This window comes from Arabidopsis thaliana, chromosome 3, assembly GCF_000001735.4.
Source record: "Arabidopsis thaliana chromosome 3, partial sequence".
In the NCBI taxonomy this organism is placed as follows: Eukaryota; Viridiplantae; Streptophyta; class Magnoliopsida; order Brassicales; family Brassicaceae; genus Arabidopsis; species Arabidopsis thaliana.
The window spans coordinates 2,364,525-2,380,471 of record NC_003074.8 but is presented as its reverse complement, the minus strand read 5'-3'; the positions used below and the strand labels follow the sequence as shown (position 1 = coordinate 2,380,471).

At 38.6% G+C, this 15,947-nt stretch overlaps 6 protein-coding genes across 8 annotated transcripts; 2 read left to right on the top strand and 4 right to left on the bottom strand.

The window, feature by feature from the left end:
• Positions 1 to 42: 42 nt before the first annotated feature.
• On the bottom strand, positions 43 to 1,344 carry YLMG1-1 (YGGT family protein). The gene has a single exon (NM_111622.3). It carries the CDS (start codon positions 1,219 to 1,221, stop codon positions 523 to 525), a length of 699 nt encoding a protein of 232 aa, NP_566307.1. The 5' UTR covers positions 1,222 to 1,344; the 3' UTR covers positions 43 to 522.
• Positions 1,345 to 1,666: 322 nt separating this feature from the next.
• Positions 1,667 to 2,253, bottom strand: AT3G07425 (uncharacterized protein). The gene has a single exon (NM_202518.2). The coding sequence runs from the start codon at positions 2,120 to 2,122 to the stop codon at positions 1,826 to 1,828; it is 297 nt and encodes a 98-aa protein (NP_974247.1). The 5' UTR covers positions 2,123 to 2,253; the 3' UTR covers positions 1,667 to 1,825.
• A 1,243-nt stretch (positions 2,254 to 3,496) lies between these two features.
• On the top strand, positions 3,497 to 6,559 carry NS2 (asparaginyl-tRNA synthetase 2). Of its 2 annotated transcripts, NM_111621.4 has the most exons (7): positions 3,497 to 4,289; positions 4,396 to 4,641; positions 4,772 to 5,356; positions 5,442 to 5,627; positions 5,707 to 5,771; positions 5,845 to 5,974; positions 6,051 to 6,559. In NM_111621.4, exons 1-7 carry the CDS (start codon positions 3,828 to 3,830, stop codon positions 6,291 to 6,293), a joined length of 1,917 nt encoding a protein of 638 aa, NP_187398.1. In that variant the 5' UTR covers positions 3,497 to 3,827; the 3' UTR covers positions 6,294 to 6,559. The 2 variants fall into 2 exon arrangements, with proteins under 2 accessions (NP_187398.1, NP_001326578.1); NM_001337712.1 differs by having other exon boundaries at positions 3,512 to 4,289; positions 5,707 to 5,974; positions 6,051 to 6,538.
• A 356-nt stretch (positions 6,560 to 6,915) lies between these two features.
• RABA5b (RAB GTPase homolog A5B) lies at positions 6,916 to 8,155 on the top strand. The gene is made up of 2 exons (NM_111620.3): positions 6,916 to 7,323; positions 7,668 to 8,155. The coding sequence occupies exons 1-2, from the start codon at positions 6,990 to 6,992 to the stop codon at positions 7,985 to 7,987; spliced, it is 654 nt and encodes a 217-aa protein (NP_187397.1). The 5' UTR covers positions 6,916 to 6,989; the 3' UTR covers positions 7,988 to 8,155.
• On the bottom strand, positions 8,027 to 13,250 carry AT3G07400 (lipase class 3 family protein). Its single transcript, NM_111619.5, has 14 exons — positions 12,753 to 13,250; positions 12,363 to 12,472; positions 12,115 to 12,177; positions 11,855 to 12,029; positions 11,636 to 11,740; positions 11,419 to 11,546; positions 10,791 to 11,328; positions 10,514 to 10,579; positions 10,205 to 10,281; positions 9,810 to 10,085; positions 9,387 to 9,726; positions 9,145 to 9,297; positions 8,515 to 9,057; positions 8,027 to 8,407 (listed from the first exon to the last, which is right to left on the bottom strand). Exons 1-14 carry the CDS (start codon positions 13,014 to 13,016, stop codon positions 8,234 to 8,236), a joined length of 3,012 nt encoding a protein of 1,003 aa, NP_187396.1. The 5' UTR covers positions 13,017 to 13,250; the 3' UTR covers positions 8,027 to 8,233.
• Positions 13,251 to 13,975: 725 nt separating this feature from the next.
• On the bottom strand, positions 13,976 to 15,171 carry AIR12 (auxin-induced in root cultures-like protein). Of its 2 annotated transcripts, NM_001337711.1 has the most exons (2): positions 14,588 to 15,171; positions 13,976 to 14,477 (listed from the first exon to the last, which is right to left on the bottom strand). In NM_001337711.1, exons 1-2 carry the CDS (start codon positions 15,018 to 15,020, stop codon positions 14,416 to 14,418), a joined length of 495 nt encoding a protein of 164 aa, NP_001327216.1. In that variant the 5' UTR covers positions 15,021 to 15,171; the 3' UTR covers positions 13,976 to 14,415. The 2 variants fall into 2 exon arrangements, with proteins under 2 accessions (NP_001327216.1, NP_566306.3); NM_111618.3 differs by having other exon boundaries at positions 13,976 to 15,171.
• Between the last annotated feature and the right edge of the window lie 776 nt (positions 15,172 to 15,947).

The following is a 15,947-nucleotide window of genomic DNA, read 5'->3' as shown; positions in this document are numbered from 1 at the left end:
TTTTATTAACCAACGAAGAAGAAGAAGTAACATTAAAGAACACCATGTTCTCGGCCTAGGACAAGGTGTTACACGCAAATACTGAACTTATCTCCAAACACCTCAAATCTCATGCCAGATTCACATACATGTCATCATCTGGATTAGATACAAATGATAAATTCTACTACATATTAAACTAGATATCGAAAATCTAAAAATAATGCAGATAACACAACATGCCTATTCTTCTACAATACTTAACTTTCTGGTTCTTAATCAATGTCAACAGTTGAGAGAACGCAGATAATCCATCAATAAACGGTAGTCTGAACATGTAATTAGGAGATAAACAACAACCCAAAATCTCATTATTCAGAATCAAAGTCAAAAAGAGAACAACAAAAACGATAAAGCTCACAACTCTCATCGAGCATCCAACACAGCATCAAATTCTGATTTTTCCCTAATCTTGGGAAACAAGTTGCAGAAATTTCCCAATTGAACGTTTCAACAAAACCATTAGCTCAAGTCTTCCAATTTCTACCCAGTGCTGCCATGAACAATCGATCCAAGTGTACCAAGAACCGCGAAAGCAAGCAATGGACTAACATCAAGCGTATCGAAGATAGGAGGAATGATGTTTCTGAAGAGATTCAAGTAAGGATCACAGAGATCTCTAATGGCAGACAAAGGCTGTCTTTCCCAAGGGATATTAGGGAACCAACTCAGCAAAACCCTAACCATCAATACCCCACTGTAAATGTCTAGCCACTTCTTTATCCCCACCGCAACAACCGTCAGCGGCGTGTTCAAGTATCCCGGAGGACGATCCCGGAGAGACGCGAAGAAGACAGGTCCGGCGGTACTGAGAGAGAATCGTAACCCGTCGGCGATTACGGGACTTGAAGTCTGGATTGCGAGAGAGAGTTTCTGAGCTAGGACTCTGGTTACAGCGATTGCTAAAGCCGCGAGAGTAGCGAGAGACCGAGTGGACCCGGTGAGTGTCGATGACCGAGCTGTTGACTTCTCCGTCTGGAGGATTGGTGTTGTTATCGGCGAAGCGGATGCGGAAATTCGGATGGATTTAGGGTTTTGGATTGATAGAGAAGGGAAGGGGTTAAGAGGAAAGAAGAGACGAGCTGGTGGTGGTTGATTGGTGAAGCCATGGAATCTAGGGCTTGTGGCAGATGATGGGAGATAAACAGGAGAGCGGAGAGTGAGAGCTGTAATGGCGGCCATCTCCGTTATTCCGCCTGTTGAAGATAAATGACGATAGGTTTTTGAGTCTTTCAGATATAAAACCCAAATCTGTCCAAAATTATTATTTTCGTCCTTTAATAAGAATTATATCTTTCATCCTTTTAAATCATTAATACTATTTGTAAATAAACACTAATAAGTAATAACTTTTAAATAACTAATACTATTTTTTTTTTTAAACTAATAGTAACTTTTATATAGATTTTTAGCATTTTTGTTGTTATACATAATTGTTAACTAAATTCTATATATACACAAACTAAAATTCTTATTTTTGAGAAAAATGAAATATTTGGTCAATTTCATGTTTAATATTGTCAAAATTTAAGAATTCATGCATCATTTTTTTCTTTTTCTTTCACTAGCATAATATTTACTTTGTTGTTGGTAGTAAATTAGTAATCCATGACACACAAAAAAAAAAACTCAAAACTAGTTGTTTTCATTAACCTCGACTCTTAAAGAAGAAGCTAGCAAGAATAAAGATTTATTATGAAGCCGATTATTTTGATTCACACAAAAAAAATAAGAACAAGATAAATAAATATTACAGTCTCACAAGTAGAAATTGGTATTACAAAAATCAACACAGTGGAAACAAGTGAGGACGTAAGATTGGTAAAGACCAAAGGTAAGCATCTAAGAACTTAACATTTCCACCATTTGAGAGTATCCCCAAAATGATACTTCTCATCATCTTCATCGGCTTTCCCATGTTCATCCTCCATCTCTGCATAACCATCCGCGGTGGCCCCACCAAAAACCCTCGTCGCCGGTTTCCTAACCGCACGACGACTCGTTTTCCTTTCCTTCGTTGTTGCGGCCACCAGGACCTTGACGGAAGACTTGACATGGCATGAACTGCGTTTCTTCTTACCATATTTCCTTCTTCTTCTTTTTTATTATGTCTTTCGGATTTGATTTAAATATCAAAGTTTGGTTCTCTAATTTGCAAGTTCTTGAACGTGGATTTATATAAGTAGAAGAAGAAGTGAGTGAGTGATGATCGATGATGTGTAAAGCTCGGGATCAAAAGAGCTTTAAATCATTGAAGAGGCAATGATTATGAGCATCATGAAGGCCTATGGTGAGTAGGATAGGAGGTTAACCTTTTTGAATAATATTCCATTTCAATCTCTCAAATACTATACTAATCAAGTTAAAGATAGATCATAAATCTAAGTCAAACTGATCCACAATAATTTCAGCCTTACAAATACATTTTGAGTTTTGGGGATCGTAAAACTAATTTTTGGTGACACATACTCTAACTTCTTCAATTTCTGAATTAGAAATTCCATAGTTAGTGGAATTCCTTGGACTTGAGATTTTATTGGTTGAGAGATAAATGAGGAAGTATAAGTCCCCTAGCTTAATTCTAATGTTTTAGCCGAAAGTTTTCAAGACTTATACAAAGTTTCCATTAGTTTAGTAAGAACTTGGAAGATAATATTGGCATTTTGTTGGATCATTGGCCACTCTACGATAGTCTATAAAGTCTGTTAGGGTAATACAGTTTCTTTTGTAACAACAGGGGGATTATTAAAACATGTTGCTTTCGTCTGCAAATTCTAGACCTCAAGCCTACGTTTAGTTGGGAGAAATACTATTTCTTATCAAAAGGTTAATTATCTTAATAGTGATTTATTCGGCCATAGGTTTTGTACCTCTCGTGCTAACCATCATTACAATTCGTGTACATGTGACCCCATTCCATTCTCCTTTTCTTTTTCCAACTGCTTAATGCTTAATGACAAGATTCGTACCTAATTACAATCGATACAATACAACTGGCCGTTTTAACTTTCTCAAAAATCAAAATGGTTTTAGGCAAATAAGATCACAATTAAAAAATAAGAGGCATTTGAAATAAACCGATTTATTAAAATAACTGGGGATTTATTCGGTTTATTTTTCATTACCTAGCTAAATTCATTTATAACCAACCATAAGGTATAGACCATTTAAATTGGACATTCAGTTATATACTTTAGGATAGTAACTTTAGAGAATAAGTGGTTAATAAATACTTTGGAAATACAACCAAAATCATGTATTGTTGGATCATTCATTTTAACATATTTTTTTTGGAACAAAATCAGTTGTTAATCTAAATACTAGTAGAATTTCAGAAGAAACGAAAAATACTAGTTGAATTTCGACATATATGTGAGCGCCAGGGTGTGAATTGCAAATTAATCAAAAATCTATTGGGCCATTTGGGCCTCAAAATTACAATTATTCAGGTTTAAAACCCTCAATATGAACTGTTTGAGACACAGTTCCCGCGAATATCCAAACCTTGAAGAATACCAAACTTTGCCTTTCTCTCTCTCCTTCTCTGCTCTCTCTGGCTTCTCTCCGCAACACTGAAACAATCCTTTTCCTTGTTCCAACAATCTAAACTTCCTCTAATCTCTCAAATTCAATTATCTTCAAGTAATCATCATGTTTATATATAATCTCTTCTTCTCTTTTGATTTATCCAACTCAAGGAACCTCACTAAACTCAAATCTTCCTCTCAGTTTCTCCCACTCTTCTTCCTCAACCTTCCGATTTATCGGATTACTCTAAAATACCCAAAATGGAATCTCATGGAAAAACCCATCAGAAAGAGCACGATAATGATCTCTCTCCGAAACCCATAACGTTGTCAAAGTATTCGAAACGGGTCGAGTTAAAGACTCTGCTTGATCGGAGCGACCGCGGCGCAGGATTGGCTGGGAAAAGGGTTGTGATTGGTGGTTGGGTTAAGTCTGCTAGAGCGGTTAAGAAAAATTCTCCTCCTCCTCCTCTGCCTGTAGTTGCCGCCCCTTCGCCGTCGAGTGGTGGGGATCAAGCTCATACGACGGCCAACATTAGGTGCACGGAGATAATCCAATCGAAAATGAATATTTTCAAGAGATTTTTCGATGTACTGAGCGGTGGTGGTAAGACTTATCCAATCTTTGATAAGACAGAACTCGCCGGTCAGAAGGCCGTGCCACCACCGGAGTATGTTTTTTACTTCTTGATCAGTGATGGCTCCTCCATCTCCAGTCTCCAGGTAGGTTATGATGTTTGATTTCAATACATTTTTGGCGCATAAGATGTTCGATGAAATGCCAATTAGAACTTTTTTAAGAGTCTAACTTTGTTTATTCCCCTCTCAGGTTGTTGTTGATTCTGCGTTGTCAACTGTTCCAGCAACTCAGCTTATGGCTCTAGGGACTTGTATTGTAGCTGAAGGTGTGTTAAGACTACCATTGGCTGCTTCTGCAAAACATGTAATTGAGCTTGAGGCAGAGAAGCTTCTTCATGTTGGAACAGTGGATCCAGAGAAGTATCCACTCTCGAAGAAACAGCTTCCTCTGCATATGCTTAGAGACTTCTCTCATTTCCGTCCCCGCACAACTACGGTATAACTATATTTTAACATTTTTCTCAGATGATCTTAGGACTCTGGTTTTATGTTCTTCTTTTTTTATCTAACTATGTCATGAAAGGGCAATGAGGTTAATATATATTTCTCTTCTATTGTTGGTGAAGGTTGGGTCGGTGACTCGAGTCCACAGTGCGCTAACCTTAGCAAGCCACACATTCCTTCAATACCATGGGTTTCAGTATGTTCAAGTACCAGTCATCACAACAACCACTGGATTTGGCGAAATGTTTAGGGTCACTACTCTTTTAGGTAAAACTGATGATAAAGAGGAGAAGAAGCCTCCTGTCCAAGAAAAAGATGGATTTAGCATTGACACCGTAAAGGCTGTGATAAAGGAAAAGACGAGGCTTATTGATCACCTCAAGAGATCCGACAGCAACCGAGAAACCGTGGTTGCTGCTGTACACGACTTGAAGAAAACGAACGATCTTGCATCGCAGATTGAGATGAAACAAAAATCCAAAACAGGAACTTTGGTCAAACCTGAGAAGCTTGATTTCTCGAAAGATTTCTTTGGTCGCGACACTTATCTGACTGCTTCTGGGAGGTTTCATCTTGAGAGCTATGCTTCTGCACTTGGAAAAGTTTATACCTTTGGACCAAGATTCATAGCTGATAAAATTGACAATGCAAGGCATTTGGCAGAGAAGTGGAATGTGGAAACCGAAATGGCTTTCGCGGAATTGGATGTAAGATTCTTATAACACTGATTTTCGGTAGATGCTATTCAATGATATTTAACAAATGGTAACTTGTTTCGTTTGACTGTTACAGGATGCTATGGATTGTGCTGATGAATACTTCAAGTTCCTCTGCAAATATGTTCTGGAAAATCGCGATGAAGACATGAAATTCATATCAAAACGAGTTGACAAGACCATCACCACACGTCTCGAAGCAACAGCATCCAGCTCCCTTTTGAGATTCTCCTATACCGAAGTGATTAGTCTTCTGCAAAAGGTAAATCACTCTCAAATCCCATACAGTTCCTATATGCTGGTGTGTTGCTATACCATAATGATCTGATTCTCTAAAACAGGCAACCACTACAAAATTTGAAACCAAGCCTGAGTGGGGAGTTGCTTTAACAACAGAGCATCTAAGGTATTGTTTTTGCCAATTGAGTCTTTGTTTCAAGATCCGATTTAAATTCTCTGTGTATCGTTCAATGTTGCAGTTATCTGACTGATGAGATCTACAAAGGTCCTGTAATTGTACATACCTACCCGAAAGCAATTAAACAGTTTTACGTAAGGTTGAATGATGATAAGAAGACTGTAGCAGCGTTTGATCTGGTCGTACCAAAGGTAAGAACTGAACCAAACAACACTTTTATCAAAAATTAGGACGTTGCAGGGTCAAAAGTCTTCACGTTTTTTACAGGTTGGTGTTGTGATCACCGGGAGCCAAAACGAAGAACGGTTTGAGATTCTGGATGCGAGGATCGGGGAATCCGGATTCACGAGGGAGAAGTTCGAGTGGTACTTAGATTTAAGGAGGCATGGGACAGTGAAACATTCAGGAATAAGCCTAAGCATGGAACAAATGCTTCTGTATGCGACCGGGCTTCCTGATATCAAAGATGCCATTCCTTTCCCAAGAAGTTGGGGCAAAGCAAACAATTAAAGCAGCCTCAAGCTATTTATGTACAAACTTGAAGTTACATTGTTGTGTATTCTCTGTAACCATACTTGGGTGTGAAATAATAAGGAACCCCTATACCAAATTGTTCATAATCCTATACCAAGTTTTAGTATATTTGTATTGATAACATATCTACTCAAAATTGTACTCACTGCGACTAGATTTGATGTTCTATAGTTGATTCAAAAATAGTTATCCAGCCACACAATTTCTGTGTGATTCCCTCACTAGTCAATTTTGTGTAGTCAGATGTATAAAACTGGCTGGTAGCAGTTTTTGACTCTTTCTTTCTTTCTTTTTTGATAAAGGTTTTTGTAAGCTTTTGAAATATAGTTTGAATTTTGAATATGGTGGTTGAAATAAATATGAGGAAACTATGGAAATGTAGTTGAGAAATGTATATTTTTTTCTTCATTTAATAGAAACTTATTTTCAGAAAATTAAATGTTATCTAGCAAATTTTAAGAGGATTAGGTGTTTTCGAATTTTAGCAAAATTAAAAAAGCCTAAACTTTGGCACTAATCAAAATCTTTAAACGTAATTAATTAAGAATTTAATGAGTTTGTCTATAGGAAACCCCGCCAATCACGCAGCTTGTCTGTCACCACTTTACCACTTATCAAAGCTTCTTCAAAGCTTGCAAAAAATTCTCCACAGTCTCGAAGAAGTAGAAGAAGATGGGTAAGGAAGATGACCGAGGAGAAGAGTACCTGTTCAAGATTGTCCTAATCGGCGATTCCGCTGTCGGAAAATCGAACTTGCTGTCTCGATTTTCGCGGGATGAGTTCGACACGAACTCAAAAGCGACAATCGGAGTGGAATTTCAGACGCAGCTGGTTGAAATCGAAGGGAAAGAAGTGAAAGCTCAGATCTGGGACACTGCTGGTCAAGAGAGGTTTAGAGCTGTCACTTCTGCTTATTACAGAGGTGCTTTTGGTGCTCTCATCGTTTATGACATCACTCGAGGTGACACTTTCGAAAGCGTTAAACGTTGGCTCCAGGAACTCAACAGTAAGTCTTCTTCCCTTCTCACTCTTTTCTCTGAGGAAATCTGTTGATGTCGTTGAGCACCATTGATGGATTCTATAAATGACTAAGGTGCTCTTATTCTCTCTCTGTTTTGGAACAATCTTTTGGAGTTTGTGAATCCAAACACTTAGAATTGATCACCATTAGTGGATTCTGCTGCTATGAATCTGGGTCATTCTTCATTGATTCTATTTTTAGCTTGAGGCAGTGAGAGGTGATTGGTTTCACTGAGCTGAGAAGATACTCTGTTTTGTTCCTCAAGTTTAAGATTATTTGTTTGTGAATTCAAGACAAATCCCTAACACTTTGTTTTGTTACCTCGCAAGCTCATTGTGACACGGCAGTGGCACAAATGCTAGTTGGGAATAAATGCGATTTGGAGGATATAAGAGCGGTGAGTGTGGAGGAAGGGAAAGCTCTTGCGGAGGAAGAAGGATTGTTCTTTATGGAAACATCGGCTCTGGACGCCACAAATGTAGACAAAGCCTTTGAGATCGTTATCAGAGAGATCTTCAACAATGTCAGCCGCAAACTTCTCAACTCTGATGCTTACAAAGCAGAGCTTTCCGTTAACCGGGTCAGCCTTGTCAACAACCAAGATGGCTCCGAGAGCTCTTGGCGGAATCCGTCTTGTTGCTCCCGATGATTTCAATCAATCTTGTTTTTACCAGAGAAAGCTTTATAAGGTTATAATTATCATTTATGAAGTCAGACTTATAATAAGATACTTGCAATCTGTTTTGTCTTGATACTACACATTGGTTCTGGCCGAGGGATTAAACAAAAATGACCTGACCGAATAGAGAAAATGGCGAAAACATGAACTTTAGTGGGAGTTATGTACATAGAAAAATATATAACATTAACAGATGGAATGGTTGATCAAGTACAATCAGGGTTTTCGTAAAGCGGAACCAGCACCCATTACTACTGCCAAGACAAGGCCAAGACCAGCTCCAAGTGAAGCACCTACAGCTGCTGCTGACATTGATGATGACTTGGCCTGTGAACCATCTACGACACGGTCTTTGGCTAGTTCCACCAGCAGTCTGTCTCTAGCAAGTTCCTGAAAGTTTAATGGAGAGATATAAAATTGAAGTGACTTGGGCATTACAACGACATCAATATCATTATTTTCATTAAGCACTGAATCAGGTAAGAGAGTAATAATACCTCAAAGCAAGCTTCTTCTTGAGTTTGAAGGACACGATGGACAAGCTCGCAAAGAGAATTCACACCATCCACTGGAAAAACAGTGTCTTTTCTCTGAAACGGCTTTTTGACAAGGTCGAGTGGAGCGAATATCATCTTCGGTACGCCTACTGATCCGTCATTTCCCGCATTCACAGCTGCCCAAGGCAATGAGGAAGTTCCAGAGCCAGAAATAATATAAGGGATAGAGTTGACAATTCCGGTTGTGTTTGGAGACGCTTGGTATGCCTGAAGTACAGCTTCGATAGCGGATTTCTGCTGATGGGCACTGACTGAGAACTTGTTTGTTATGGCGAGGACCCAAGGGATACCAAGAGATTTAACCTCATCTAACAGAAGAGCAAGTGCTGGTTGCTGTTGCTGCAGTAGTGTTGTTGAGTTTTGGTAACGTGGTATTCTGTGAGAGAGATTGTGCACAAGAATAATTAAATCTATCTTTTTACTTAGATTACGAACTCCTTTCCATAGTTCTTCTCTGAAGCGAGATGCCTCTAAGTGCAGCTCCTGCATCAGGATACCAAAAAGAATTTCACAGTTATGTGAAAAAAATGTAACTTAAAACACGTGGAACCAGAATGTGAAGAAATCAACCTGCAGGTTTACGCCCACAGTGTCCGAGTAGCAAACACCACCAATAATACATTCTTGAACATCAGATTGTATCTGAAGATTTTCCACATGAGTCATCGAACTTAGCATGCTTTGGCCCAGTATAGCGCGGAATAGAGAGGTTTTACCAGCACCCTACGCAGACAAATGAGCCAGACTTTACAATTACATGCAATGTATGAAAGCAAGAAATGTTATCCCAATCAAGCAAGAAATGGAAGTACCTCAAGCCCGAGTAGTCTCACCCTCCGTGTTCTGACCTCAACTTCCTTAGCTACAGTAGCGAAATCACTAGTGCAGAATATATACAAGTCTTCCAAACCTTCAGGACGGACAAACTTGTCCTCTTGAAAAAATCCTAGGTTGATTCCTTCCTTTGGAAAACCGGTTTTCGAATCAACAGACGAGAACATAGGAACCAAAGGATCTTCAACTATCTGATTGCTTGGAGGTCGTTTCAGAGGAGCTCCAATGACCACCCTAATTTTCTGTAGTTCTGTCTGTTCTACATTATCTGAAGAATAAGCAGGTGTTGTAGGGAAAGATTCCACAGTAGTTGAGCACCTAGAGAGAGATCATTACTGATACTTAACAATTGTATCACATATATAGGTCATCAATCAGAAAAGAAAGAAAAAGCGTCATACCAGTTGCCATTCACTTGTGCATGTACAAAAGAACACAAATGCAAGCCAAATCCAGTGATATCAACCTTTAGAAGTTCTGCATTCTTATCACCCGGAACGCCTTTCCAGCCAAGAGGAGCGATAGAAGTGGCGGTTCTAATAACCGGTGATTCAACAATGTGCCCAAGTTCTATGCTACCACCGACAGCAAGTCCAAGCCACTGTTGTAGATGTGGAAACTGCTTCTGTTGATCCACTCCAAAAAAACCATCAACATCCATGCAGAGGTCATGTATTCTACAAGAAGAGAGAAGCATTTCAGTGAAAAAGCATACCAAAACTAGTCACCTCCTTATGCATGAATCAAGAGGTAACCAGCCCACATCTGAAAATCCGGACTAGAGAGGAACTATCACCTCTGGAAGCGAGACCTATAGGACTTCATAGAATGTGACTGAAGACGTTCTCTCAGTTCGGTTATCACAGATCTGACCTGAAAATATCTTTGCCAAAAAAATGCAACCAAATAAGAGAACTTCAATATGAAAATAAGTACATAACGGCAGAAACCAAACATACTACAAAATTGAGCATCAAGATATCAAGCATCCGAATATACAAGTACTTTAAGTTAGAGAACTCCAAAATCAAAGGAACTTGATCTAGTAGGCCTTAGATTGTTTGGATAAATTCACTTATTATTTATGAGGAAAAGAAGCTCGTACCGATGTCAATTTAGAGTACTCTCCTTCTGAAAGTGATTCTACAGATGCAGTTCCCAAGAGATATAGCTGTAATACACAAAACAAACTTAATGAGCTGTCAATTTTTCTCAAGGCCTCATGAATAATGATTCTACTGAAAAAAAGAACCATCAAAGCAGATTATATGCCATTGAAAGATAGCTACAATTAGCATTTCCAAGCTTGGCAAAGTCAAGTAGATTAAGTACTATCGTATTCCTATAGCTTATCACGTTTATAAATTAGTAATAATATCTACCTCTCCAAATGGAACGTAAGAGGGTAGATAAGGAACCCTGAACCCATTAGGCGAATTGGTCTTTCCTCCACTTCTTCCACTAACTGTTGGTCCATTACCAGCATCTGGCAATGGCTTGAGAGATATACCATCCTTACCCTCTTCTATTTCAAGAGATTGTGGTTCAATAACCACGTCTCTAATAGGAGCTAACACTGCGGATTCATTTGCAGTAGACGTCTCTGCAGGATCCTCTTTCTTTCCTATGTACCTATCCAATTGTTTCTTAACAGCCTCTAGGGGGACAAGTTTTGAAAGCCTCCAGAATGAGTTCTGAACAGGGCCAACACCAATGACCAACTGCTCGTGCTCCTTAGTTTTTCTCTTTTCTGCCTCTGATGTTACGCCCTGGCCATTTGTGGCTTCAGTCTCTCCAGCCATTGAGATTCTTTGTTCATTGTAATGATGAAAATATGCAGGAGATAATATCCTCGGGACCAAATCTTCAGGAATGCAGTAGCTTTTGAAATAATGATGCCACCCTTTTTCATGAACATAACTGCAAAAAACAAAACCAAGCGAGGCAAACGTTATGAGAATGCTATTACTAATCCCAGCTGTATGTTTAACTAGTGCTCCAAAAACATACTCTCTCAACGCAGCATTTCCAACAGGAGGTTGGGAAAAGGTTATACATTTGACATGAATATTTTCATTTCCTCTCTTTGAAGATGCAGCAACAACCCTCAATATGGCGAGTGTAGCCAACGCAGCTACCTACGTATATTAACACCCGGGAATCAACAAAGAGACAGATATAGACAATGAGCTACAAAGGTAAGAACATCTAAAGCAATCAGACTTACAGCTCCACCAAGTGAGTGTCCACATAATACAAGTTTTCGTTTCTTTTTCTGAGCAAGCCTATAAAGTTCCAGAGCAGGAATCCCCTTTGCACGAGCCAAGAACCCCTAGTTGTTAAAATTTAAGGAGATTTACAAAATAAGAACACATTCTTGCAAAAAATCACAGTGTACTGAAAATACAAAAGAAAAGAAATCTACTTCAACATGCCACAAGCATACCCGATGAGCAGCAGGTTTGGGCTTCTGTCTAAGTTGCTTAGGATTCCGCAAACCCTCTCCATTATTCTTAAGTGGTTCACTCTGTATAGGCTCAGATGCTTCGATACATTCATCCTCTGCGACATCATCGTGAAATATGTGTCCTTGAAGTATATTTGCATCGGCCATGATGTCCCTAGAACACACCCACGAATGAAAACACACACCTTTAACATCTGACCTATTTTGTTTTCCAGGGAATAGAAAACTCCAAGACTTACTTATATTGCCTAGTTCCAACAAAGGATGCAAACAATGTATCACCTGCCTCAGCAAGTAGATACCTGCATTAAGATAGTTTCTTTTAAGTTAATTTCCAAATAAATGAAACCAACTTTGAGCATAAAGAGCAAAATTAATAATCAATCACTCACTCAATAAACACAAAATATTTCTGTAAAGTAGAAACTAAAGAGCGCAAAAAATACATTTATAGGAAGTTACAAAATCATTCCAACTACATAGTTACCTGTGAGGAACGTGATCTGATGAAGGTTGAACTCTCTCCAACGAAATAAATTGGCCACCGAAGTCCGCTTTAAATTTGTTAACAGCTCGAACCATCTCACTTGCAGGTCTCTATCATAATACAACCCCCATTAAAATAACAATGCAATAGCATAAACAGAGCTTCTCTAAATTTCTCTACCTATATATCTCATTACAAAGTTACATTTTAAGTAATAATTCGAATAAAGAGAACACAGATGTATACATATATATGAACTAGTTAGACCAGCCTTGTAACTAACTAACTAACAGAACCTCTTAGTTAACTAATTAATTGTTCCTTGTAATTCAACGAGACTAAATTGATTAACATTATATAAAAGGTTAATGAAAGAATAAGATTAATCACCTTGTAAACACACTCGGAGAGTACCATGCAACAGAGTATGTCTTGTAAATCTTCGACAGACTCTGATTTAAGTGCGAGACAGAGATCCTCAATTTGCTTTTTGCGCTTCTCGTATTCCCGACGGATCTTAATCCTTTGATCCGCATCTCCTCCGTTCCATGGTGGCCACCGGAACCTCCATTGAATCGGTCCCCACGAAACCCGTAAGAACCTTGCCCTCTGGTCTCTGATCCACGATTCCACTCGGCTCTGTATCGACTCCATTACTACAACCTTTGGTCAATACCCACCTCTAAATCGAAAGTAAAGACCGGAATTAGTTTGGAGCGCTTGAGTTTTGAGTATTGAAACCGCGTCGAAATTTGAAAATGGGAATACTCAGGGTGAGATTTGAGAAGATGATAAAATTAAGGAAGCGCCTTAAAAGAGAGTAATGTCGCGAACGTGAAGCAGAGGGATGAGAGAGAGAGAGAGAGAGATTTTGAGCATCAAAACGCGCATATGCGTCTCCTTGTTCGAAACTGTCTATACTTCTTGGGTCTTGTTACTTATCTTACTATTGGGCTTTAGGCCCAAATTATTTTGTATAGATGGTCCCGCGGGAACAAGTTTTAGGATTTTATTTATGTTTTGATTTAGCAAACATAATTCGACGAAAACTTTGGAATACTAGTGACCAAATATTTTAAGAGTTGAAAATTTGAACGTTTAGTTCATTGATACATTCAGTGGCAAGTTTAGCTAGCTAAATTAAAATTAAACACTAGTAAACTTTTCTAGTTTTTTCTTCTAACCAAGGATGAAAACTTCGTTGTGAAATTAGAACGTTGTCAGCACACTTTTGAACCAACAATAACAAAACGAATATTTCTTTATCACTTATGGATGTTTATTGTGGACAACAGCAAATAGAACAAACAATAACTTTTTGTTCTAAAGCTTCAATATATATATATCACCAAATGAAATAAAAGAAACACAGGATAGAATCGGGTGATTTTATTACCGAATGATTCACAAGCTAGAGAGTCTAATGTTGCCCTAATCAGACATAATTACAGAATATTTGATTGAAATAAATTGACATAATCAACTCCTTGATTGTCTCCTTAACAAGGAACACGGTAGTAATAAAAATTTCTTGTGTTGTTTGGTTTGTCAATTGAATTATTTATTTTTTCAAATACATGTCGACTAATTAGATTAATGAAAATAGTACAGTGGATGGCAAATAGATATTTTAAGAAGATAAGATGATCTCAATCTCATGATAGTAATGGTCCATACAATCCAATAACTCTAAGTAATGTGGTGAAACAAAGTAAATGGCCCTAAGACTAAAACAGTACAAAAGTATGGGGCACCATTATTGTTCGAACAAACCAAAAAAAAAAAAAAATAGAGAGAGACTCAAGAAGAGAAGAGAGACTAGAGAGAGATCCCCATTCAGAAAATAAAAATAGAACCCAACAAAACCAAAATTCCCAAATTGACCCCAAAATTTACGTTCCTCGTCAATGACCCCGCGTTCCCTGGACCTCCCGCCGCTGTTCCTGGGGTAGTCGAGCCACTGGTGCCCGGCGCCGGAGCAGATCCCGGCGAAGGAGCAGAGCCCGGTGCTGCATCTTCTGTGAAACTCAACACACGGTGGGAGCCCAAATTATCAGGACCGAAAGGATGTACACCGGGACGACCGTTGGTAACATTGCCGCCGATCTGCCATACCTGATTCACACTATCAGCTCCCGCCGGAACCTTAACCGTCGTGAAAATGGCGATCCTACCGCCGCTTAACGACTCGGCGCGTAGATTCCAAAAATCAAAAGCAAGTTTACCTTCGACGAGACTGCTGTAGCTGCTAATGTTGTACGTCTTCACGACCGGAGCCGCACCACCGCCGGATCTGTAAGCGAGGAAGGCTTGAGAACCAGCCATCTTAGTCCCCGTAGGGTTAATAGCCCAAGCGACCCAGCCACCGTTGGCTTGAGATGGAGTGGCGACGAAAGCGACGGAGAGAGATGAATTTGAGGAATTGTAGGTGTAATGGAGGTAGGAATTGAGTACCGGAAGGTCTTCGCAACTATCGAACGGACCGGCGGAGTTCAAGTTCTGTGATTTGCAAGCCTGTTGTGAAATCGCCGGTGAGATTAGCGAGACGAAACAAGCAACGGCTAGGATTAGAAGAGAAGAAGAAGAAGAAGCCATGGCTGAGTTCTGTTCTGGTGTGGTTTGGTGTTTGATAAGAGGTATTTTAAGACACAGGGACATGTGATGTTTATATAGAAGGGCAATGCCCTGAAGTTATGGAGATTGATTCAGTGCATCGTTTCTATGACGAGAGAATCAAGGAGACCGTTGAGATGATGCCACGTGTCGAGTTGACCACTAGCTATAGAAAAGTCACGTTCACGATGTGAATTGGTTTGTTATAATTAAAAGTCGGAGGTGATTATAATAGGTAAGGAGGAATTTGGGTAGAGCATGTGGAGAGTGCGTGTTCTTTTGGAAGTTGACTGCAACTGGCGTCTCTCATATTTTCACTGCATCGCTAGGTAAGAAATCGTATGTTTTTTTATTTTATTAATAGTTTTATTTAGAAGAAAATATTTTTTTCAATTTATTAAGAATTATAGAAATATATTTACATGTGTTAAATATATATATATATATATATAGATAGAAGTCATATACTCATCATATATGTCAACCTGTTTCTTGTGTATATATTGTCATCAGTCAAAGGGGTTGAAATTTATTTTTTTGTTTACATGCATGACTTTTTTCATTGTAGCTTCGTTGGAAAAGTCTTTCGTTTAAAATTAGTATATATTCTTTTGTTATCGAAGTCTGTATAAGATGAAAATATTCCAGTGTTAAAGTAAAATTGATAAATTATACTAGTTTTGAAGTGTGTGAAATTTATAGAGGTGGGCAATGTGAGAAAATAAATTAAGATCGATAAATTAAGATCGATAATTTTCCTTTAACAAAAAAAAAAGATCGATAATTTTCCAAATAATACAAGTTTTGTTAGTTACAGCTTACATTCAATTTCGAATTTGGAAAGGAATAATGTGTGTCTAGGGACGAGATATTTGATTTTCTCCAAACGACACAGCGTCAATAACGTGGAACAATGGCGGGTAATATCGGAATTTTCCTTGAGGTCATTTCATGAGAATTGGTTATGAGCCA

What these genes read in the sequence shown, in the direction of transcription:
- YLMG1-1 (NM_111622.3), bottom strand. Translation starts at nt 1,221, where the DNA reads ATGGCCGCCATTACAGCTCTCACTCTCCGCTCTCCTGTTTATCTCCCA.
- AT3G07425 (NM_202518.2), bottom strand. Translation starts at nt 2,122, where the DNA reads ATGGTAAGAAGAAACGCAGTTCATGCCATGTCAAGTCTTCCGTCAAGG.
- NS2 (NM_111621.4), top strand. Translation starts at nt 3,828, where the DNA reads ATGGAATCTCATGGAAAAACCCATCAGAAAGAGCACGATAATGATCTC. An exon ending in CCTCCATCTCCAGTCTCCAG is followed by an intron (nt 4,290 to 4,395) that starts GTAGGTTATGAT and finishes TTCCCCTCTCAG; the next exon opens with GTTGTTGTTGATTCTGCGTT. An exon ending in TTGATCTGGTCGTACCAAAG is followed by an intron (nt 5,975 to 6,050) that starts GTAAGAACTGAA and finishes CGTTTTTTACAG; the next exon opens with GTTGGTGTTGTGATCACCGG.
- RABA5b (NM_111620.3), top strand. Translation starts at nt 6,990, where the DNA reads ATGGGTAAGGAAGATGACCGAGGAGAAGAGTACCTGTTCAAGATTGTC. An exon ending in TTGGCTCCAGGAACTCAACA is followed by an intron (nt 7,324 to 7,667) that starts GTAAGTCTTCTT and finishes TTACCTCGCAAG; the next exon opens with CTCATTGTGACACGGCAGTG.
- AT3G07400 (NM_111619.5), bottom strand. Translation starts at nt 13,016, where the DNA reads ATGGAGTCGATACAGAGCCGAGTGGAATCGTGGATCAGAGACCAGAGG. An exon ending in TATAGGTCTCGCTTCCAGAG is followed by an intron (nt 10,086 to 10,204) that starts GTGATAGTTCCT and finishes CTCTTCTTGTAG; the next exon opens with AATACATGACCTCTGCATGG. An exon ending in TGAGACTACTCGGGCTTGAG is followed by an intron (nt 9,298 to 9,386) that starts GTACTTCCATTT and finishes TTGTCTGCGTAG; the next exon opens with GGTGCTGGTAAAACCTCTCT.
- AIR12 (NM_111618.3), bottom strand. Translation starts at nt 15,020, where the DNA reads ATGTCCCTGTGTCTTAAAATACCTCTTATCAAACACCAAACCACACCA.